General features: G+C 30.5%; 1 protein-coding gene and 1 long non-coding RNA gene across 4 annotated transcripts in view; one reads left to right on the plus strand and one right to left on the minus strand.

The window, feature by feature from the left end:
• LOC143248738 (transforming growth factor-beta receptor-associated protein 1-like) overlaps positions 1-25,850 on the plus strand; it is a 65,534-nt gene that overhangs the window by 24,999 nt on the left and 14,685 nt on the right. For all 3 annotated transcript variants that reach the window (XM_076497413.1, XM_076497411.1, XM_076497414.1), the window contains exons 8-17: positions 5,807-5,941; positions 6,638-6,798; positions 7,617-7,749; positions 10,261-10,356; positions 10,753-10,857; positions 11,301-11,489; positions 11,909-12,105; positions 13,163-13,231; positions 16,180-16,252; positions 17,834-17,968. In XM_076497413.1, the coding sequence (XP_076353528.1) occupies positions 5,807-5,941; positions 6,638-6,798; positions 7,617-7,749; positions 10,261-10,356; positions 10,753-10,857; positions 11,301-11,489; positions 11,909-12,105; positions 13,163-13,231; positions 16,180-16,252; positions 17,834-17,968 (1,293 nt within the window). The remainder of the gene's footprint in view (positions 1-5,806; positions 5,942-6,637; positions 6,799-7,616; positions 7,750-10,260; positions 10,357-10,752; positions 10,858-11,300; positions 11,490-11,908; positions 12,106-13,162; positions 13,232-16,179; positions 16,253-17,833; positions 17,969-25,850) is intronic.
• The window catches only part of LOC143248739 (uncharacterized), a 28,035-nt gene continuing 9,369 nt past the window's right edge, over positions 7,185-25,850 (minus strand). The window contains exons 3-5 of the long non-coding RNA XR_013027163.1: positions 13,420-13,882; positions 11,901-12,088; positions 7,185-7,735 (exon numbers count right to left, since the gene is read on the minus strand). This is a non-coding gene — a long non-coding RNA (uncharacterized LOC143248739). The remainder of the gene's footprint in view (positions 7,736-11,900; positions 12,089-13,419; positions 13,883-25,850) is intronic.

Genomic DNA, 25,850 nt, shown 5'->3' on the forward strand with positions numbered 1-25,850 from the left:
CTTTTGTTTCACACTTCTTCCTTATGTTAACTACTAAAATCAGTGATTTGTATCAAAGAACTGGTAATTTTTGTTTCACACTTCTTCCTTATGTTAACTACTAAAATCAGTGATTTGTATCAAAGAACTGGTAATTTTTGTTTCAAACTTCTTCCTTATGTTAACTACTAAAATCAGTGATTTGTATCAAAGAACTGGTAATTTTTGTTTCACACTTCTTCCTTATGTTAACTACTAAAATCAGTGATTTGTATCAAAGAACTGGTAATTTTTGTTTCAAACTTCTTCCTTATGTTAACTACTAAAATCAGTGATTTGTATTAAAGAACTGGTAATTTTTGTTCACACTTCCTTCTGTTAACCCCTTTTGCAACAAGTTCAGCATAATATATTCAAGTTTGTCTACACACTTGCACACATTAAGTATTTGCATTATAAATTTTGATGCACCTTGTGTATCTTCACAAAATTTTGTAGATTTTAGTAAAAATTACAAGTATTTTGAATAAAAAAAATCAGATTTTCTATTGAGTTATTCTAACTAAAGATTTGTTTGTTAAAATTGTCTGTTTTGTTACTAGTCAATGCAAGTGATGTGTTTAATTAAAAAAACTATTCTTTGTTCTAAAAATCTCAAATGTTATTTGCTGAATCTCTAAAATCTCCTAATTACATTTCAAATATTTATTTTCAGTAATACTTTATAATTCATGTTATTTTCTATACCCTAATTATGTGGGATCTGTCAATTGACCAACCTTGTAACCATCATAAAAAAATTAGGAAATAAATATAAATTATGGTTTTTTTCTTACCAGAATGACACTACATATTATAACACAAAAATACGAATGTTTAGTCTTAAGTAGCTAAGTCTCGTAATGCTACACATGAACATATTTATTATTATACTCTCCTTCAAGTCATGTCTACATAGCTTGCATTGACATGGTGCACATGCACTCATGTCATGTATCCAATAATATAAAACTGACCTTTTATCTTCCCTGTCTTTGCTGTGTTTTTAGTGGACTAGTATTTTGCAATATACAGTCACATTTCAATTATTATACATTATATATGCTAGTTGGGGCACCTGTACCCTAGACGTAAATTACGTAAATTCGTGATTAATGAAAGAATATTTTAGAACATGAAAAGTTGTTTCTTTTATATATAATTAAAAAGAAACAAACAAAACACCCATTAAAACAGCAAAACAAAATATGAAATTGTAAATTTGAATGTATCTCCTCATGAACCCAATACACCTTCATGCCAAATTTGGTGAAGATCTCTCAACATGGGTGTAGTATTGAAAAAAACAAAAAACCTGCAACATTGAAAATTTGTGTGTATTTCCCCATGGACCTAATAAACCTCTATACCCATTTTGGTGAAGATCCATCCATACCCTGTGAAGTATTCTCATGTACGTACAACAGACACTACTATTATATTTATATAGATGGCACCAGTGCATTACATCTGCTTGTGATGTATTCATGAAGTCATATCTGAATCCGGAGAATGGAGAAAAATAAAAATCTCCATGACAAGAAACAGAGGTAAAATGGGAAAATTGTGACCCCTATTGCAAATCTACATGCACACAGGATAAAGTTCATGAAGTTGGGGGTTGGCCATTGTGTAATAAAAATGTTCTTCCAGTGTCATTCAAGCAAGAGTTCCATTATAGTACAATATATATAGATTATTACTATTTACAAATAAGTTATTAAACTTATTTTTCTTAAAATAAATCAAGAAGGTAAAGCAAGCAATTATTTCTTCTCACTATGACCTTTTTACTCGGTTGTTGCTAGACATAGGTTGCTAAGCCTTTTAAAATTTTGCACACAGAGGATATCAAACAATTTTTTATTTAGGTTTTAAATATACAGTTGAATAATAATAAAAAAATCATGAATAACTACACTGATACCATAAATTCCATTATAATTTATTAAGCTTAGTAACTAAGGTTTTTTTAATATTTTGTAAAATATGAAACTTCGAGCAGACTAAAGACACAACCTACCTCCTTAAAAACTTGGATCAAAAAACATGTAAGCCTTTTCAAAGATTAAAATGGTGCTAAAACTTCTATTTGGGGATGTTCTAATATGTTGATTGGTTATTCACGTCATGTACTGTAGTAAGTGTATGTGAGGAAATATTTCAAAAAAATGGAAAGCGTTGAATGCGGCCACCATGTTTGATTCAGTACATAAGTCATATCTCAGTAAAATAAAAAGATATAAGGTATTTATTTCGTATTATAGCTTGTCAATATTAGTAATTTTAGTTTCTAATTTATACAAAATTATAGACTTAGTATTTTGACATCACAAACCTTATTTTAAACAGCACTGCATTCAACATGCCATGTGACTCACTAAAATCTATATTTGAGTTCTTTTGATATTTACTTTTAAATAAAGAAATTAACTCGTATGAATAATTAAAGTTTAAATTATAATCTACAATTTTATTCCAAACTTATCAACATAAATTTATAAAATAGTAGTTCAATAGAGTTTTGAATGCAAGTCAACAAACACAATAACATGGCCTTTGAATCCTGACCTGTTGTGAAAGGGTTAACTACTAAACCATTGAACTATATTGAAGAACTTCTTGTTTTTGTTTCACACTTCTTCCTTCTGTTAACTACTAAACCAGTGATTTGTATTAACCCTACCAACCCAGGTATTTTTTACTACACGTAGCATAAAGTTTTAGTGTCTGATATTCAAACCTTTATTAAACTATTTTTGTTTATGTTATACTACAAAGAATAGCATGAAATCTTAGCTAGTAATTCATATTTTAATAATATATATAAGTTTTAAAGTATTAATTTCATGAGGCAATATTTTTTTTTAAATCTTAAATTTTGCCTAGTGTGACACATGACACGTTCTCTTAACACGTCATCATCCCTAATTTCCCCACAACCCCTTGAAAGAGTGTGAAATTAAACATAAATTACTGTATCTAAAATTGTCATTGGTCAGATAAAACACATTTATTATTGTCTTCAACTTTTATGGTTACAGAGCTATTAAATAAAAAATTGGACCCCTCATGCTACACATACCTGTCACATCTTCTTGTTTACAATTTCTTAATCATTCACTCTTACAATGAAGTATGTATTACTTATAACCAATAGGAACTCAAGCTTTTCACATCTCGTTTATAATTTGTTAATCATTCACTCTTACAATGAAGTGTGTATTACTTATAACCAATAGGAATTCAAGCTTTTCACATCTCGTTTATAATTTGTTAATCATTCACTCTTACACTGAAGTATGTATTACTTATAACCAATAGGAATTCAAGCTTTTCACATCTTCTCGTTTACAATTTGTTAATCATTCACTCTTACACTGAAGTATGTATTACTTATAACCAATAGGAACTCAAGCTTTTCACATCTCGTTTATAATTTGTTAATCATTCACTCTTACAATGAAGTATGTATTACTTATAACCAATAGGAACTCAAGCTTTTCACATCTCGTTTATAATTTGTTAATCATTCACTCTTACAATGAAGTATGTATTACTTATAACCAATAGGAACTCAAGCTTTTCACATCTCGTTTATAATTTGTTAATCATTCACTCTTACAATGAAGTATGTATTACTTATAACCAATAGGAACTCAAGCTTTTCACATCTCGTTTATAATTTGTTAATCATTCACTCTTACAATGAAGTATGTATTACTTATAACCAATAGGAACTCAAGCTTTTCACATCTCGTTTATAATTTGTTAATCATTCACTCTTACAATGAAGTATGTATTACTTATAACCAATAGGAACTCAAGCTTTTCACATCTCGTTTATAATTTGTTAATCATTCACTCTTACAATGAAGTATGTATTACTTATAACCAATAGGAACTCAAGCTTTTCACATCTCGTTTATAATTTGTTAATCATTCACTCTTACAATGAAGTATGTATTACTTATAACCAATAGGAACTCAAGCTTTTCACATCTCGTTTATAATTTGTTAATCATTCACTCTTACAATGAAGTATGTATTACTTATAACCAATAGGAACTCAAGCTTTTCACATCTCGTTTATAATTTGTTAATCATTCACTCTTACAATGAAGTATGTATTACTTATAACCAATAGGAACTCAAGCATTACATTTCTGTTTATAATTTGTTAATCATTCACTCTTACACTGAAGTATGTATTACTTATAACCAATAGAACTCAAGCTTTTCACATGAAATTTGTATCATTCTTGTTACAATGAGTTAGAAAACCAGAAAGTTTTCAAGCTTTAAGGAAGTTTACAATTTGTATTCATCTTAATGAATATGTATTACTTATAACCAATAGGAACTCAAGCTTTTCACATCTCGTTTATAATTTGTTAATCATTCACTCTTACAATGAAGTATGTATTACTTATAACCAATAGGAACTCAAACTTTTCACATCTCGTTTATAATTTGTTAATCATTCACTCTTACACTGAAGTATGTATTACTTAAACCAATAGAACTCAAACTGTTCACATTGTTTGAATTTGCATTCACTCTTACAATAAAGTATGTATTAATAACCAATACTAACTCAAACTTTTCATCTATCAAATGATATGTTATATAATGTCCTGAACAACTGAATCTTGTATTGTTTGATCAGCATCATTTAATTAAATAAAAATTAATGACTAGCTTTAATGAATTTGTATCAACTCTTGTTACAGAGTTAGAAAACCAGAAAGTTTTGAGAAGTAAGGAAGTTTTCTACTTATTAATCTGTTTTGTTTGAAGCATTATTTAATTAAATAAAAATTAATTGCAATACTATGAGCAGTATAAAAAATTAGGATCAACTCTCTTTGACAACTGAGAGCTAAAAAAAGCTTTGATAATTATTATATTTCTTGTTTATCATGTTTATTCTTTACATATAATTATAAAAGCAACTTATGTAAAAATGAGGATATTATTATGTTATTTAAGATTAGATTAAGTAAAGTAGTAATAATAAAATGTTTCACGAGGCGTACACATGAGATGCTTGTACTGGTTGTAGTATTTCGTGGTTAATGTAATGATAACCTAACATGAGCTGCATGTTTTGCAAGTAATTTACACAATATTTAAGTGCACAGACAGTAGTTAGTCTTGGTTCAAAGTGAAATAAAATGAAGTTTAATTATAAACAGATGTATACTGTTACAAACTTAGAGCTAATAGGGATAAAATAATATGGTTTCATACTACAATATGAAGTCAGTAAAGAAAGAAAAAATGGTAACTTAAACTTATTTAGATTTTTTTTTTGGTGATTGACCAATCCAGTTTGGGTTAGGTTAGAGAAAATAGCATATACATTATCAAGTTTTACTGAGAAAAAATGTTTGAAATGTATTTGGGAAGACTTAGAGATTACACAAAGGAAACTTGAGAGTTTCGAAATACAGAAAAGTATTTTTAGTCTTAAAATGAAAATATTAATAGCACAATGACTATTAAAAAAATACTTAATATATTCATAGACAAATCTTTATTTTATTAAAAATACTTTACCAAAAAATATAATTATCAATATATTTCTTATAATTTTATGTGATATACTGCCAAATTTTGTGATTATATATACAAAGAATAAATGAGTACAAAAAGGTGACGTGGTTAATCATATAGATCAACTCCATGTTCAGAGAGTCAAACAACCGCTTTTCATTTGCACTTCCTTATGTTATCTACAAAACTGGTGATCTGTATTAAAGAACTGCTTGATTTGTGTTTCAAGGCAATGGATGGTCAGTACGTGTGTGCAGCTCTCAGTTCTCAGTATGTGATAGCTGACTGTTGGAACAGTTTCAGCCAGCACCTTTTCCCATATGAGAGTGACTTAACAACACCACTTGTAAAACGAATCACGAGGGTAAGAAGCAACTGTGATTTTTAACTCATTGTTAATGTAGAACATAAAAATACTTGTGAAATCAACTAGCTTCTGTTATAATTGAAGATGTTTGAAGTTTATGATAAAAGTTTTAAATGTTTTTTCAATATAAATCATATTTCAGTAACTTCAAATTTCTGTTATTAGTACAAACAACTTGTGCCTTGATGTAGTATCTGTAATAATAGTTTCATGCTTTTGATGTGGTTCTTGAGTTATGATATCTCTGGTTAAAGTACAGAAATCCCTGTTGTTGTTTTTTAAAAACTCACTATATATTGATTACACTAGAGAAGGTGTGCTTCAAATTGGCAATATATATAAACAAAATAGTGTTGCTGTAATCTGTTTACCATGTTACCTGTGGATGACATGGCGTGTGGTCTACAATAAACTAATTTAAGCTACAAACTTAACTTGTGCTTTATCTTCAGATATTTTAAATTAAATTAATACTTAAGTTAAACTTCTTGTCACACAGTATTTTTCAATGAATGTAGTTTGGATCAATGTCTGCTTGTTAAATTAAACATCTGTGTTACATAGTATTTGTCAGTGAAGGTAACTAGTTAACTAGTTTAGTTCAATGTCTGCTTGTTAAATTAAACATCTGTGTTACACAGTGTACTTGCCAATGAATGTAGTTTGGATCAGGGTTTGCTTGTATTTGTACAGGAAGAATTTCTTCTAAGTGGCCCTAGTGGTCTAGGAATGTTTGTTACAGTGGCTGGCATATCAGAAAGACCTCCTCTACCATGGGACAGTTCTGTAGTAGCAGCAGCATATACACATCCTTATATTCTTTGTTTGGGAACCCAGCACCTAACTGTATATAGGTAAGGCATTTAAATTTTCAGAACCTAAAGTAAAATGTCAAACCTACATGTACTTTATGATTAAGATAAATGTGACATTGTAGTAATGTGGTGCTTACATAATGTTATGTAGAATATTTTGCCATTAAGGAAGTGTTACATGCAGCCAAGTGACATTTATGTGATGTTATATTGAACATTTTACCAATTAGTGTGACACCTAGCCAAGTACCATTTACATAATACTATGTTGAATATTTTACTAATAAGTATGTCACTTAGCCAAGTAATGTTTATAAAATACCATGTTGAATACTTTACTAATAAGTGTGACACTTAGCCAAGTAATGTTTATATAATACTGTTGAATATTTTACCAGTAAGTGTGACACTTAGCCAAGTAATATTTATACAATGCTTTATTAAATATTTTGCCAATAAATGTGACACTTAGCCAAGCAGTATTTACATGATGCTATATTGAATATTTTACCAGTAAGTGTGACACTTAGCCAAGTATTGTTTACATAACACTATGTTGAATATTTTACTAATAAGCATGAAACTTAGCCAAATAATGTTTTCATAATATTATGTTGAATATTTTACCAAGTGTGGCATCCAGCATAGTGATGTTTACATAATGTCATGTAAAACATCTTACCAACAAGAAAGTGAGACACATAACATTATGCAGAATATTCTTTCAATAAGAAAGTGAGACACATAGTGATGTTTACCATTTACATATTGTTAGTAGAATATTTAAGTAAAGAATGTTGCATAATTTATCTTGTTGGTGAAAGTTATTAATACATATTATAAAATCTGTATGTTAGTATCCTGGATCAGCTTCCCAAACAAAGACTGTTCTTCAGAGGAGGCAGATGTATGGATAACTTTGAAGGGAAACTTCTCATAGCTGGATCTCACATGATCTATACCTTAGTGCCTGTACCTTGGGAGAAACAGGTGGAGAAAGATAGTTGTTAATACAGTATTAGTAATTATTTGTCTATAACCTAAGAGAAAAATGTATGTGATAGATAGTTATTAATACAGTAGTAATAAGTATACATTAATTACTGTAAGACAAACAGGTACAGAATGGATAGCTATCAATATAGTACAGTAAAACCTGTATAAGCCAGAAACTATATAGGGCGGAAACCTGTACCAGCTGGAAATATCAAAATTTTGCAGTATTATCTTAAGATTTCTTGTATAAAAGGCCCTCTATATGTTGGAACCTGCGTAATGCGGATAGAAAACTATCTTTCATCTACCTCATCTATCAACAAGTAGGATTAGAACCTGAGTAAGGCGAAAAAAACTTTTTTGATTAAATATTAATATCTTATTTAACTAATAATTCCTTTAAATATTAATAACTTCTTGTTTAGTTAATAATTTATATATATATTAATAAATTATCGGAATTTTTTTTACAGTAAGTATTGGCTAAATATATTCTGTTCTATTTTTCTGCCGTCATAATTTTTGCAGTTAAATTACATTCGTGATTTGTAGAAATTTACCTGTCTTTTAAGTGCGAAATTCTACTCTTTAAATAATTCTCACGAAAACAAAAAATCCTATCTTCCATAATTTTAAAATTTAGAGAAAATTTACTCAATACCCTCATTTTTTTAAAGTTGTTTTTTATAACGATCATAATAAAATCCAAACTCAAATGAGAAGATTGATGCAGATGATTCTGTGAATGTTGAAAGTTTTGTGAACATTGACAAGAATGTTTTAACAGAAACTGATTTATAATCTATAATAGAATTGCAAGATGATAACAGTGTGAAAGATTCAGAAGATGAACAAAATGGAAAAGATAGTGAGGAAATAGAAATTCCTACTTCATAACAAGTGTTAAGTTATGTTAATGCTATCAAGTTGTATGCAAAAATGAAGGGGAAATAAACTTTCATGAAAAGTCTGTATAATTGATGTTCTCTTTTAAGTGCATGAGAAAGTCCATTATAAAATGAAACAGTTGAAATTGGACACTTTCTGTAAATAAATTTGATTAAGATTTTGTGTACTTATGTATATTTTGAATGTCTATTTTTGTTCTTATTCTAATAAATATAGTATGAACAATATAATAGCTTTATTCACAAACATCTTACTTCTCTTGAGTCAAGCAAGTATAATGTTCTGCTCAAAAATTATATATAATTAAGAAAATGCATGTTCACTGTCTAAACCAGAAATTTTACTCGATCCCATGCTATTCCACCCTAGACAGGTTTTACTGTATTAGTAAATATACATTCTGTACTGTAGGAGAAACAGATAAGGAATAGATAATTATTAATATAGTATTTGTAAATATATATCCTGTACTGTAGGAGAAACAGGTAGATAATAGTTATCTGTTAATCCTATTGCCTGGGTATTCTGTACTGCACACAACACAAAGTTTTAGTGTCTTATGTTCAAAATTTTGTAAAACTACTTTTTGTTTACGTTATACTAATTAGAATAGGATAAAATATTAGCTAATATTTCAAAAACGTTTGAAATACATTTAGGAAATTTTGGGGATTACACAAAGGAAATTGGAGATTTTTGAGATAAGGAAATCTATTTTTAATCTTAACATGAAAATTACATTTCATGTGGACTACTAAAAAAATACTCAGTATGTTCATGGACAAATCTTTATCTTATTTTATTAAAAATACTTCACTTCAGTAACTAATTTGTTGCTAATGTTTTAAAAGCTGTTAAAGTTATTACTTTTTAGCATGTGAATAGACAGCTCATGTAGTACGTTCAAGACGATGTAAAGAAAACTTGATTTTGCTTTGCTAGGGCTCACTAAGTGAAAGGTGATGTCGATAATTAGATGTATGAAAAGTTTAATATTACTAGGAATTGCCAAGTTGAAGGTGAAGCTGATACTTAGATGTACAGAAAACTTGATTTTATGATTTTTTTAGGACTTGCTAACTTGAAGGGGAAATCAATAACTGAATCCCTTAGAGTAAGCAAAAGTAGGAAACATATTTCATAAAGTGTAACGTGCTGCCAGAATCGCTGTGAAGATCAGTTAGAATCCATGTTTTTTATGGCTGGTAAAGAAACTTGTTTTAGTATAAATATTTTTGTACACTTTGTTGATATAATAATTGTAGTATGAATCTTAACCAGAGACTATAAAATTGCATTTTAGATATGTTCATTGGTTGCTGAATGTTAGAACCCAACAGTTCAGTTGATATAAAATCACAACCACACACACAATAAAACTCAGCCAGTTCAGTAAAAACATAGCCATGCACAACAAAATCTTGACTGGTTCAGTAAAAAGGACCTCATACAGTAAATTTTACAATAAAAACTCAGCCAGTTCAGTAAAGACACAACCACACATTATGAACTGCAGAATTAAAAGTTAAATAGTTCTCCTGAATGTTTAACTATTTGGTGATGAGTATTACTGTGAGTATCTTTTAACTGTTATAGGTTCAGGCCCTTCTTGCAGACAGAAAAGTAGCTGAAGCATTAGAACTGGCAAGATACAGTAATAAAGGCAATGTAACGGAGACTCAGTTTCAAAAGGTAGGTATGTTGGTGTTGCTAACACTGTACTACATGGTTCTTTACCAAGGAGCTAAAGTAGGAACCGAATCTTTTATATTTATAAAAAACAACAACAACATAATATCAAAACATAAGGTCTGTGATAACAAGTAACACTGGAGAAAATTATATTATTTCTTTAGGACCATCAAGTTTCAGAAAAATTTGTTTTTTACCATTTTAATTTCAGATTAGTGGTCACTTTGATTTGAAAAATTCACTGTATTTCCAATTCAACTCGCCTTTGATAAATAACACAAATTATAAAGAAATTTATCCAGACAGTAAATAATTTTAGTTTTACTATTATGTAATAATGTCAAGAGTATAGAAATCTTAAGTTACGTAACCACTATGGAATTTTTAAAATTTCAGACATTCCTCAGAATTCAACAACAGGCTGGATTTATTCAATTCTCTCTTTATTTGTTTGAAGAGGCCAAAGAACTGTTTCTAAAAGGGTTACTGGATGTTCGAGAGGTAAATCTACCTTTAACAAAAAGAAAGCCGATCTAAATCATAACTAATTAATAAAAACAATGTTAAGTAAAACAAAAAATTAAGGATGTTTTTTGTCGTCTAATATTATTTTATGTTGTGTTTATATTTAGTTTCCCGAATAACATTACACGTCCGACAGGCATATTAGGCTTGTTAACTGTGACTTACTAAAGTGGACAACTCTGAAAATGGATAATAATTAAAGTTTTACTGTACAGATATTTTGCTCTTTGATTATGTTAATTTCTGACTTAACTTTAATACTGTAGGTTTCTGTCTTAATTTAGTTTCTTCTGTACATTTGATGTATAGTTATCATAATGTGATTCATGCATCATATGACTTTGTTTTAATAATCAGAAGTTGTAGGTTTTTATATTTTTGTTTTAATTCTGTTTATATATTGGGTTTCTTCTAAACAGCTGATAAGTATATATCCTGGTCTGCTCCCTGCATCATCTGGTTTTGTTCGATGTATTCCACCGCTGCATGACATTGCAGATGTTGAACAACTTTGCCATAATTCTCCAGAAAAACTAGAACAGTGTAAAATTTTCTTGATGAATTTTCTAGAAGAAATCCAAAGTAAACCTGGAATTGGTTTCAAGTTGGTAGGTGTCTCAAAATTGCTTTACGTGACCTTGTGTTTCCAAATCATCTATTCAGAATCCATGCTTATATCTTTAGCTAGTTTACTTTTTTATTGATACTCATAGTGTAATAACAGAACATTTATTTGTTTCAATAGTTATTTTCACATCACATTGTTGTATAGCTCATGCGGCGTTTTCTCATGAACATATTTTAATAGTAAACAATGCTTGGAAGTGAAAATTATTAATACATGAATAGTTCAGTTAAGTGCCCTTTCACTATTAATGTGTCAAACACAACTGTTTTTTTAGTTGGTTTCTTCTAAGTACAGAAAAATTGAATTTCATCATCATCAGTCTAGTATTAAAGCAAAATTTGCATATTGAACAAGTGATATGCTTGTGTTTTGAAAAAATTGAACATTGTACCTCAACAGGAAGTAGACACTGCTTTACTGAAACTCTATGCTGAATTGAATACAGAGAAGTTGATCACTCTAGTCAGCAGTGGAGACAATGGATGTGATCCTGTAGAAGGAGCTGATTATCTCTTTCGTCACCATCACTACCATGGGTTGGCTTTATTTCACAAGACTCGGGGAGATCTGGAAAAGGCCCTACAAATTTGGAGCAAGTTAGTTAATACTTTCTGTTTTGCACTTCACTAAATAAATTGTAGTACATTAGCTTCATGCTTACTGTACTATTGTTTTAAAATTGCTGTTTCATTGTTTGATGTCTGCATATCTGTGGTGTTAAACTGTTACTCCATTGTTTGATATCTACATACCTATTGTGTTAAACTATTATGTTACTGTTTGATTTCTGCATACCTGTTGTGTTAAACTATTATGTTATTGTGTGATTTCTGCATACCTCTTGTGTTAAGATATTATGTTATTGTTTGATTTCTGCATACCTGTTGTGTTAAACTATTATGTTATTGTTTGATTTATGCATACCTGTTGTGTTAAGATATTATGTTATTATTTGATTTCTGCATACCTGTTGTGTTAAACTATTATGTTATTGTTTTATTTCTGCATACCTGTTGTGTTAAACTATTATGTTATTGTTTTATTTCTGCATACCTGTTGTGTTAAACTATTATGTTATTGTTTGATTTCTGCATACCTGTTGTGTTAAACTATTATGTTATTGTTTGATTTCTGCATACCTGTTGTGTTAAGATATTATGTTATTATTTGATTTCTGCATACCTGTTGTGTTAAGATATTATGTTACTGTTTGATTTCTGCATACCTGTTGTGTTAAACTATTATGTTATTGTTTGATTTCTGCATACCTGTTGTGTTAAGATATTATGTTATTGTTTGATTTCTGCATACCTGTTGTGTTAAGATATTTTTATTGTTTTATTTCTGCGTACCTGTTGTGTTAAACTATTATGTTATTGTTTGATTTCTGCATACCTGTTGTGTTAAGATATTATGTTATTGTTTGATTTCTGCATATCTGTTGTGTTAAGGTATTATGTCATTGTTTGATATCTACCTTGCTTTTGATAAACTGTTATTTCATTGTTTTATGTCTATTTTGCCATTATGTTTATCATTTCATTGGTTTACATGTATTTTGTTGTTATATTAATTTATTACATAATTACTGTCTGGTAATTTAGCATACATGATGTATTGTCTTCTGCTCTGTAATATTTATGTTGTTTATAGACTTGTGGCAGGTGAATATACAGACAGTTGCTTTCCAGGACTTCAATATCTAGTCAAAATTCTAGCTTGGTAAGTATGTTGTCACTGTTATTCAAGTAAAGAATACTTAATAATAGTTACTTGTCATTAATTTATACAACAGTGTAACACTTTAACTTTGTTAATAAACTTTGAAATTTGGTTTCCTTAATCATGAAGAATGGAACCTTATACCTTTATCAAGCTTGTTTCTTAAAAATTCACCCTGCGATAAGTACGTAGTAAGTTAATTCTCTTATTTTGCTCTTTTGTGTTGGAGTAGGTTCTTTCATTAACTTCATTTGTTGACTCCCTCCTTTCTGTTGGTATGCTTATTAACCACTGTTGACTCTCTCTTTTCTGTTGACACTCTTGTTGACTGTTGTTGACTCCCTCTTTTCTATTGGCACTCTTGTTGACTGTTGTTGACTCCCTCTTTTCTATTGGCACTCTTGTTGACTGTTGTTGACTCCCTCTTTTCTATTGGCACTCTTGTTGACTGTTGTTGACTCCTTCTTTTCTCTTGGCACTCTTGTTGACTCCTCCTATTTTATTGGTACTCTTGTTATCTATGGTTGATTTCCTCTTTTATACTCATATGTTGGAGTTGGTAATCTTGTTAACTGTTATTGACTTCCTCTTTTCTGGTCTCTTACGTTGCAGTTGGAGCTTTTATTACCTGCTCTGTTTTCTGTCAGGAACCTATGGTTTATAATATAGATGAGAATCATGAACGATAAATTAATTAATTTAGAAGTGAAACAAAATCTACCAGAAAATTAATATAAGTTAGTCAGAGCTGGGCTATTAATTAATATAATTGATTACCTGTAAGAAATTATTAGTTTTATGTTAAATAATCAATTAATTAAAATCATATTGATTAATTTTATAAAAATAAGCTACTAATCAAAATTAGTTTATCAGTAATTACTTTTTCAATTGTTCCATGTATTCAGAATATTTTAGTTATGATTTTTCATTATTATTTTGGATTAATTCATGATTGTACAGCTTAATATGTCAGTTTAATAACTGAAGAAAATAATTAACTAACTGAAATTAATGTCACTGATTATTATTATTATTATTTAGGATTACTCCAACTAACCAGGTCTCGTAAGAGAATAATCTATTAATTGAATCTAATCGATTAATGAGCCTGACAATTAATAATTTTGTTACAGGTTGGTCACAGTGTGATCTTTTATACTTTCATTCAAAATTTAATTCATTGACTTTAACGTCAATGTTATACTAATAAATTTTGAAATTAAAATGTAGCTAATAAACAAAATGTTAACATTATGTAAAGGTTGTTAAGTTTATAAGGAAATACAAAAAAACATTCTCAATCTCCCCTTGTATTTGAACATGGCACCTGTTTTCTGGGTTTTCTCCCTTCTCTGATTTACCAACCATCCCTTTCCAAAACAGAGAAGTTAATGCTAGTAACTTATTATAGCATAAATATTAAAAAGCCAAAACTTAAGTTCTTGTAGCCTTCAATCTTATTTATTTATAAACTAGAAACACAGACCTACTTGCCAATAGTTCTCTGACGTTTTATATTACATTATTTATAACCTATAGAAAGGCAGAGTTTTGTCTGTCAAATGATATATTATGGTGTTTTCAGTGCACAGCATTGTTTATTTCTTATTCAATTTGAAAGTTTCTCTCTGTGTTCACCTCAAGAAACTTTAAAGGATTATTTTAAGGTTTGCTTGCCTAAGTTAGAAAGCAGGTTAAATTATGATAGTTATACGATATCGTCTGCTTTGTACACATTATTTTTAAATTATTTGAATAAATAATTACTTAGAGTACTAGTAACATCATTTAAAACAAAAACAGACTAGGCTAAAATTTCATCAGCAACTGACAGAGATTAGAAGTAGGTATTATACTTATGTTTTTAATTTGTCATTATAAAAGTAACTAAAATCTGAAAATTAGATACTTGCTATATAAAGTTGCATTAAGTAAAGTAATTAATATTTCTTCATGGGGTGTGCTTGCAAGCAACTAATGTGTTATGTTATTTAATATGGTAACATAAACTACATGCTAGCTAAGAGATTTACAACTTTTGTAGTGGAATTATTAGTTAGACGTGTTCAAAGGGCAATAAAAATTAGTGTAAATAGATGCAAAGTAAAAGTATTACAAGCTTAAAGCTAGTTAAGTTAAACAATTATAGTTTCCTGCAATCATTCTAGAAAGAAAAAGAGTAATTTATAATTAGTATATTTTTTATGGTGGTTACAAAGTTAGTTGAATTGACTGAGTCCTTATAATATTAGCAAAAAGTAGGAACAGAATAAAATATAATTTTACAAGAAAAAAAATTAATATTTATGTAGGAGGTTTTAGAAATTGTACAAATGAAACCTGAAAGCTTTCAGATAAAGTATTTTTAATACTAAATGAAAAATCACTTTGCATTTAGAGCAGTCAACACTTTAATTCTGTATAAAATACTTAATTTTTTAAAAGGGGATTTTGCATATATAGAATGCTTATAATGTTTACTAAAAACTTGGCATATTCAATGAAAATACATAAAAATGCTATTGTTTGGATGCTGTGATGGTTACTATTTGGTTACAAGGTTGGTCAATGTGACCAACCTCATAAAGAAAGAGTTAAGTGATGAGCAAATTCTGCTTATTGCCCAAATCTAATTTTAATGTATTTTTGTATGAGTAAGAATGTGTTTTTAATTTGAATTAAATATGTGATGTTCTAAAGTATAAGAAAGTGTGTGTCAATTTTATGCATCAAGAAACATTGTATTTTTTGTTTATATTTAGTGTAAGCAATTAAACAATTTTACAGGTAAGATCTGCTCATTGAAAATATCATTAGAATTATTGTGTTGTATCTAGTGAATGAAATAGTTTGCTGTGTACGTTAGTCAAAATAAACACTTTGATGTAACAGTAGGAGATCATAAACACAGAAAGAAGAAATTAATCATTTTTTAAATCATATAGCCTTCAAGACCATAAACTAATTTGGAAATATGTGGACTTTGTGATGGAAAGGGACCAAAATCTAGCAATAAAGGTAAAAGATTCTTCTCTGGCTTCCTGATATCTTTATTTTTTATGCTGAAGTAGCAGTTCATTTCATTTAACTAGGTACTGTTTATGCAGGAGAAAACACTCTTTATAAAGTGCTTTGTAACAGAAATATGTGTATCATTACTGTGTGTAATGTTACTTTGTAACAGAAACGTCTGTATCATTATTCTGTATGACAGTACTTTGTAACAAATGCTTTCTCAGGACTTTGTAACAGAAACATTTGTGTCATAACTGTTTGTGACAGTGATTTCTAGCAGAAACATATCTCATTACTCTGTTTAATGGGCATCCTTTACTTACACATATTAGGAGATTTTAGTAACTTACATTCAAAACTTAAAGAACTTTATCTTTGTGTTATACCAATTAGTACAGCATAACTTTGTAACTAATAATTCATATTTTAATAGAACATAAGTTTTAAGTTCTTAATTTTATAAGAGAAATCCTGATTTTATCCCAGTATGAGAAAGGTAACGCATTTTATTCACCATCCCTTCAATAAGAACGAAATATTATATAAAGTACTCAATATAAAATTGTCATTGCTCAGACAAACCATAATTTTAATAGCTTTCAATCAGGTTGTTACAGTTTCATCAAATAGAAAATTAGACTATTTTTGTCACACCCACCTGCCACATCATCTTATTCAGGATTTATTAATAGTTCTCTCTTACTCTTAATACTATATTATGTATAACCAATAGAAAGCCAAGATTTTCATCTTTCAAGTGATGTTTTATATTACTTAGTTTTCTAAATATAGAATTATTTTGTCAGTTAGTACAAGCTTTGTTCCAACAAGAAAAATAACAACTAGCTTGGATGAACTTTTAATGATTCTTGTTGCATAGTTAGAAAGCCAGAACAATTGTGATAGTTATGGGGAATTGTCTGCTTTTTCCATGTTATTTACAAGTTATAACAACATAAATGGTAGCAGTTAGACATGGTTAAAAGTGTAATAAAATAATAAAGTTAATGTATTAATAGATGTTATGAGTTTAAAGCTATTTAGGATAAACACATGTAGTGTCACATAATGATTTGAAATAATCCTAGAAAGAAAAAAAAGGATAATTTAGATATATTTTGATTTTCTTTTTTGGTGACAATGAGCTCAGTCAAATAGACCAACCTTGTGTGGATTTAGGGTAGAAAAAATAACAAGTGACAGGTAAAGTTTATACTGAAAATAAACATTGGAAGTATAATTAGGAAGTTTTAGTAATTGCACAACTGATCTTTGAGATTTTTAAGATGAATTGTTTTTAATTAACATGAAAATCATTTTGCACATGGATTAGTAAAACACATCTTGACGTATTCATGGCCAAATCCTTTTTAATTTACCAAAAATACTTCACCAAAAAATATAATTTTGTGAATATATATACATATATACTATATTTAAAAGCTAGTGGTATCAAAACTATAGACTAAATAAGCACAAAGAGGTTATGTGATTGATTAAACTGACTGTGCTCATACTGAGGGAGTTGATAGAACTTTGTAACAAAACACTAAATCAACTGATTAATGTTTCTGTGCTATGCAGATATTTACTGAAAGGCCTAGTGATGACCCAGCAACAGAACATATGCGTCCTGATGTAGTTATTGACTTTCTTCATCGGTATCCTGTTGCCCTGGTCCTCTTTCTGGAATACTTAGTGTTTCAAAGAAAATTAGAGGTTTGTATTTAAAACAAAGTTCCAGCTACATCTGAAGTAGATTTTTGAGAAATCAATAATTATCAATTTGTATGTTGCTCAGTAACATGTTTCTTAATGAAGTGTGTGGAAATTACAGAAATACTGATGTTGAAGTTACTTTTATAATTCACTCTTGTGTATAAATGTTATCTGCAGTCTTACCCTAATCCATTTTTAGTGTTACACTTGATCTGTATACATGTCCTAATCCATTCTAGCAGTTATATGTGATCTGTAGTCATGTCCTAATCCATTCTTAGTGTTACACTTGATCTGTAGTCATATTCTAATCCATTTTTAGTATTACATGTGATCTGTAGTCATATTCTAATCCATTCTTAGTGTTACATGTGATCTGTAGTCATATTCTAATCCATTCTTAGTGTTACACTTGATCTGTAGTCATATTCTAATCCATTCTTAGTGTTACATGTGATCTATAGTCATACCCTAATCCATTCTTAATGTTACATGTGATCTGTAGTCATATTCTAATCCATTCTTAGTGTTACATGTGATCTGTAGTCATATTCTAATCCATTCTTAGTGTTACATGTGATCTGTAGTCATATTCTAATCCATTCTTAGTGTTACATGTGATCTGTAGTCATATTCTAATCCATTCTTAGTGTTATATGTGATCTGTAGTCATATTCTAATCCATTCTTAGTGTTACATGTGATCTGTAGTCATATTCTAATCCATTCTTAGTGTTACACTTGATCTGTAGTCATATTCTAATCCATTCTTAGTGTTACATGTGATCTATAGTCATACCCTAATCCATTCTTAATGTTACATGTGATCTGTAGTCATATTCTAATCCATTCTTAGTGTTACATGTGATCTGTAGTCATATTCTAATCCATTCTTAGTGTTACACTTGATCTGTAGTCATATTCTAATCCATTCTTAGTGTTGCATGTGATCTATAGTCATACCCTAATCCATTCTTAATGTTACATGTGATCTGTAGTCATATTCTAATCCATTCTTAGTGTTACATGTGATCTGTAGTCATATTCTAATCCATTCTTAGTGTTACATGTGATCTGCAGTCATATTCTAATCCATTCTTAGTGTTACACTTGATCTGTAGTCATATTCTAATCCATTCTTAGTGTTACATGTGATCTATAGTCATACCCTAATCCATTCTTAATGTTACATGTGATCTGTAGACATGTCCTAATCCATTCTTAGTGTTACATGTGATCTATAGTCATACCCTAATCCATTCTTAATGTTACATGTGATCTGTAGACATGTCCTAATCCATTCTTAATGTTACATGTGATCTATAGTCATACCCTAATCCATTCTTAATGTTACATGTGATCTGTAGTCATATTCTAATCCATTCTTAGTGTTACATGTGATCTATAGTCATACCCTAATCCATTCTTAATGTTACATGTGATCTGTAGTCATATTCTAATCCATTCTTAGTGTTACATGTGATCTATAGTCATACCCTAATCCATTCTTAATGTTACATGTGATCTGTAGACATGTCCTAATCCATTCTTAGTGTTACATGTGATCTGTAGTCATATTCTAATCCATTCTTAGTGTTACACTTGATCTGTAGTCATATTCTAATCCATTCTTAGTGTTACATGTGATCTGTAGTCATATTCTAATCCATTTTTAGTGTTACATGTGATCTATAGTCATGTCCTAATCCATTCTTAATGTTACATGTGATCTGTAGTCATATTCTAATCCATTCTTAGTGTTACATGTGATCTATAGTCATACCATAATCCATTCTTAATGTTACATGTGATCTGTAGTCATATTCTAATCCATTCTTAGTGTTACATGTGATCTGTAGTCATATTCTAATCCATTCTTAGTGTTACACTTGATCTGTAGTCATATTCTAATCCATTCTTAGAGTTACATGTGATCTATAGTCATGTCCTAATCCATTCTTAATGTTACATGTGATCTGTAGTCATATTCTAATCCATTCTTAGTGTTACATGTGATCTATAGTCATACCCTAATCCATTTTTAATGTTACATGTGATCTGTAGTCATATTCTAATCCATTCTTAGTGTTACACGAGATCTATAGTCATATCCTAATCCATTCTTAATGTTACATGTGATCTGTAGTTGTGTCCTAATCCATTCTTAGTGTTACACTTGATATGTAGTCATATTCTAATCCATTCTTAGTGTTACACTTGATCTATAGTCATATCCTAATCCATTCTTAATGTTACATGTGATCTATAGTCATACCCTAATCCATTCTTAATGTTACATGTGATCTGTAGTCATATTCTAATCCATTCTTAGTGTTACATGTGATCTATAGTCATACCCTAATCCATTCTTAATGTTACATGTGATCTGTAGTCATATTCTAATCCATTCTTAGTGTTACATGTGATCTATAGTCATACCCTAATCCATTCTTAATGTTACATGTGATCTGTAGACATGTCCTAATCCATTCTTAGTGTTACATGTGATCTGTAGCCATATTCTAATCCATTCTTAGTGTTACACTTGATCTGTAGTCATATTCTAATCCATTCTTAGTGTTACATGTGATCTGTAGTCATATTCTAATCCATTCTTAGTGTTACATGTGATCTATAGTCATACCCTAATCCATTCTTAATGTTACATGTGATCTGTAGTCATATTCTAATCCATTCTTAGTGTTACATGTGATCTATAGTCATACCCTAATCCATTCTTAATGTTACATGTGATCTGTAGTCATATTCTAATCCATTCTTAGTGTTACATGTGATCTGTAGTCATATTCTAATCCATTCTTAGTGTTACACTTGATCTGTAGTCATATTCTAATCCATTCTTAGTGTTACATGTGATCTATAGTCATGTCCTAATCCATTCTTAATGTTACATGTGATCTGTAGTCATATTCTAATCCATTCTTAGTGTTACATGTGATCTATAGTCATACCCTAATCCATTCTTAATGTTACATGTGATCTGTAGTCATATTCTAATCCATTCTTAGTGTTACATGTGATCTGTAGTCATATTCTAATCCATTCTTAGTGTTACACTTGATCTGTAGTCATATTCTAATCCATTCTTAGAGTTACATGTGATCTATAGTCATGTCCTAATCCATTCTTAATGTTACATGTGATCTGTAGTCATGTCCTAATCCATTCTTAATGTTACATGTGATCTGTAGTCATATTCTAATCCATTCTTAGTGTTACATGTGATCTATAGTCATACCCTAATCCATTTTTAATGTTACATGTGATCTGTAGTCATATTCTAATCCATTCTTAGTGTTACACGAGATCTATAGTCATATCCTAATCCATTCTTAATGTTACATGTGATCTGTAGTTGTGTCCTAATCCATTCTTAGTGTTACACTTGATCTGTAGTCATATTCTAATCCATTCTTAGTGTTACACTTGATCTGTAGTCATACCCTAATCCATTCTTAATGTTACATGTGATCTGTAGTCATATTCTAATCCATTCTTAGTGTTACATGTGATCTGTAGTCATATCCTAATCCATTCTTAGTGTTACATGTGATCTATAGTCATACCCTAATCCATTCTTAATGTTACATGTGATCTGTAGTCATGTCCTAATCCATTCTTAGTGTTACATGTGATCTATAGTCATACCCTAATCCATTCTTAATGTTACATGTGATCTGTAGTCATATTCTAATCCATTCTTAGTGTTACATGAGATCTATAGTCATATCTTAATCCATTCTTAATGTTACATGTGATCTGTAGTCATATGCTAATCCATTCTTAGTGTTACACGAGATCTATAGTCATATCTTAATCCATTCTTAGTGTTACATGTGATCTATAGTCATACCCTAATCCATTCTTAATGTTACATGTGATCTGTAGTCATGTCCTAATCCATTCTTAGTGTTACATGTGATCTATAGTCATACCCTAATCCATTCTTAATGTTACATGTGATCTGTAGTCATATGCTAGTCCATTCTTAGTGTTACATGTGATCTGTAGTCATATCCTAATCCATTCTTAATGTTACATGTGATCTGTAGTCATGTCCTAATCCATTCTTAGTGTTACATGTGATCTATAGTCATACCCTAATCCATTCTTAATGTTACATGTGATCTGTAGTCATATTCTAATCCATTCTTAGTGTTACATGTGATCTATAGTCATACCATAATCCATTCTTAATGTTACATGTGATCTGTAGTCATATTCTAATCCATTCTTAATGTTACATGTGATCTGTAGTCATATGCTAATCCATTCTTAGTGTTACACGAGATCTATAGTCATATCCTAATCCATTCTTAGTGTTACATGTGATCTATAGTCATACCCTAATCCATTCTTAATGTTACATGTGATCTGTAGACATGTCCTAATCCATTCTAACAATTAAATGAGATCTCTGGTGGTATAAAACTGTTTAATAACTGTTTATATGTATGTTCCCTCATATGAAACTGTGTTTAGTAACTGTGTACATGTGTGTTCTCTGATATGAAACTGTGTTTAGTAACTGTTTACATGTATGTTCCATGACAGTATTTCAAAATGTCTGTATGTAATTAGCCTATTCTTTTGCTGGCCCTTTACAGAATACAAGCTTTAGGTTGAAACCATCAGCTAATTTTACGTAAAATTTGTAAGTGCTTAATTTTACTTTTACTATCTTCCTGTGAATTTATAATTTGTTCTAGTTCCTTGAAAATTGGAGAAAAGTTCTGATAATTTCAACACTGAATATTCTGGAGAAATAATTTTATGGTCATGGGAGATGCCCAAAGTTTTAGTTTCAGTAAAATAATTTCACGTAAAATAATCATCATCTTTTGAAAGAAAGTAGTAAACAGGTGAACAATAATTTGGTCACTAGAATCAGATATTCATGTTGACCACTGAGAAACGTCTCGTGGGACCTGTAGCGATTGAGGTTTTCTCTGGTTGGGAAGTTTAATTTTGCATTGCAAGAATTGAGTCTTAAGTACAAATAGCTCTAATATAAAGAGTGTATGAACTCTACTAGTAGACTAATATCATCTGCACTGTACACAAATAATGTAAGATGCTTTTGATGTTGACCATCTTGTCTGAAGTGTTACTTTTTTGGTGGTAATTATGTCATACTAGAAGGTTTAACTGAAACACTTTGAAGTCCTATTAGAAATAATTAATTTTGTTATTAATTTTTATTTTTCAAATACAAACTGCTGCTTTTCTCCAGTATATACATTGAATCTCATGAACCTTCTCTACACCTTCACCGTTTACAACTATCTTTACAATATACTTCGAAACTTCATTCCTTACCAAAGCATCCCACCTGGAAATGTGTTTTCCTTCCTCAGTGGGTAGTACTTTTTCAGAACAGACGATCTGTCATTGCTCCGTTTGGCCTTTGCATCCGGGCGCAATTGGATGAATTGGGTCTGTCCTTGGATAACATTGCAGATTCCAGAGGTTGGCCCATCCCACCATGGCTTATTACAGCCTCCAAATGTGACCTTTAGGTGACTTCAGTCACCTAAAAAAGGCAGATACTCCAGATTGGAAGTACCGTCTTTTATTCAATGAATATCTTTCAAACAATCATTCAGTTCCCATTTATACAGATGGTTCCAAATCAGGTAATTCAGTGGGCTCTGCTTTGGTTTGCTATGGGTCAGTAGTTGCACGCAGAATCCCTTCTACAGCTTCTGTGTTTACTGCTGAACTCTTGCCCTGGATCATATTGCAGCTGAGCAGTACTCCAACTGCACTATTTATACTGATTCGCTGAGTTCTATACTTGCCTTGGAATCGCTACACGTTAGCTTACATCCTATTCTCGCTGATATTCGAAACCGACTGGCCCATTTATCATTAGCAGCTACTTCAATCCAGTTTTTCTGGATACCAGGCCATGTTGGTATTCGCGGGAACGAGCTTGCAAACATGGCAGCTAAATATGTCTGCTTCAGCACCATCACTCCTATGCCTATTCCTTACATGGACTATGGTGTTGTCTTCAAGGCTCGGCTCCGTGCCAGCTGGCAGTCCACTTGGAGTGAGCAACGTGACAACAAACTTTTTCAAATCAAACCCAAAATTGGACTTTGGCCATCTAGCTTCCGTAAAGTTTGGAAGGAGGAAGTTGTTCTCACGAGGCTACTCATTGGTCACAGTTTTTTAACTCATCATTTTCTTTTATCTGGAATTGATGCACCAATGTGTAGTTTGTGTAACACTCAAATCACTATCAGCCACATTTTACTTTCTTGCCATCGTTACAATTCTCAACGACGGCAATATTTTAAACATATTTTTTCCCAGGGTCAGTCTGTAACATTGGACAGAGTTATTGGTGATGGTGACTATGTCCACCTTGATAATGTTTTAATTTTTTAATGGCCATTAATCTTTTAATCTCATTTAAGTGTTGCATATTTATTCATTACACCTTTTAATTGTGGTTCCTTTTTTACAGTTTTAATCTCTCTCCTTCAATTTGACATTGGACAATGGCCAGAACATTAAATAACTCGACACCAGGACTGGAAAGGCCAACTTCAGGTGACTAACGCTACTGTTTGAACTATCCATTTGAACTACTCGTTAGTCATCCTGGCGAGTTGTTATTATACTTTTGCTGCATATCATTTCACACTTTCACTACTTAACTTTTTAGTACTGGCCATATTGACTCATAACCTGGAACCAGGACTGGAAAGACCAACTTCAGGTGACTGATGGTGGTTTTTATACTTACCTGTTAGTCTTCCTGGCGGGTTATGATCATTACCATTCTGCTGCAGGTAGTTCTTTACAACTTTGTTGACTGGATGTCAACATTGGTTTTTACACCATTTTCTGTTTTAATTGCTGTTTTGCTTTTATCTTCAATTACTTTTACAAATTTTACTCCATTTACTTGACTTTTATCTTTTCACTGGACATTTGGCTACTCATTAATACAATTTTACTATATGTCTTTTAAAACTTCTATTATTTTACATTTTGATACTGGTTGCTATGACACATAACCCGGAACCAGGACTGGAAATACCAACTTCAGGTGACTGACGGTGGTTCTTGAACTTATCTGTTAGTCTTCCTGGCGGGTTATGATCATTACCTTTTTGCTAGAGTAAATACCTTACAACTTCTTATACTCTGCCTTCTATCTTAACATTGTAGACTAGGTGTCAACATTGGTTTTATACTTTTTTGTTTTACCTTCATTTCCATTTATGTCTATTACTACATTTATTTATTTATTATTTTTTTTACATTTTAACCGAATATCTGGCACAGATAGCCTCGCTGCTTTGTGCCATAAAACACTAAATCAATCAATCAAGCTTTTCTCCAATCATCTAGTGTTATGTGTTGATGCAAACTGCTGCTTTTCTCCAATCATCTAGTGTTATGTGTTGATGCAAACTGCTGCTTTTCTCCAATCATCTAGTGTTATGTGTTGATGCAAACTGCTGCTTTTCTCCAATCATCTTGTGTTATGTGTTGATGCAAACTGCTGCTTTTCTCCAATCATCTAGTGTTATGTGTTGATGCAAACTGCTGCTTTTCTCCAATCATCTTGTGTTATGTGTTGATGCAAACTGCTGCTTTTCTCCAATCATCTAGTGTTATGTGTTGATGCAAACTGCTGCTTTTCTCCAGTAATCTTGTGTTATGTGTTGATGCAAACTGCTGCTTTTCTCCAATCATCTTGTGTTATGTGTTGATGCAAACTGCTGCTTTTCTCCAGTAATCTTGTGTTATGTGTTGATGCAAACTGCTGCTTTTCTCCAATCATCTAGTGTTATGTGTTGATGCAAACTGCTGCTTTTCTCCAATCATCTAGTGTTATGTGT

Source organism: Tachypleus tridentatus, chromosome 4 (assembly GCF_004210375.1).
Source record: "Tachypleus tridentatus isolate NWPU-2018 chromosome 4, ASM421037v1, whole genome shotgun sequence".
Lineage (NCBI taxonomy): Eukaryota > Metazoa > Arthropoda > Merostomata > Xiphosura > Limulidae > Tachypleus > Tachypleus tridentatus.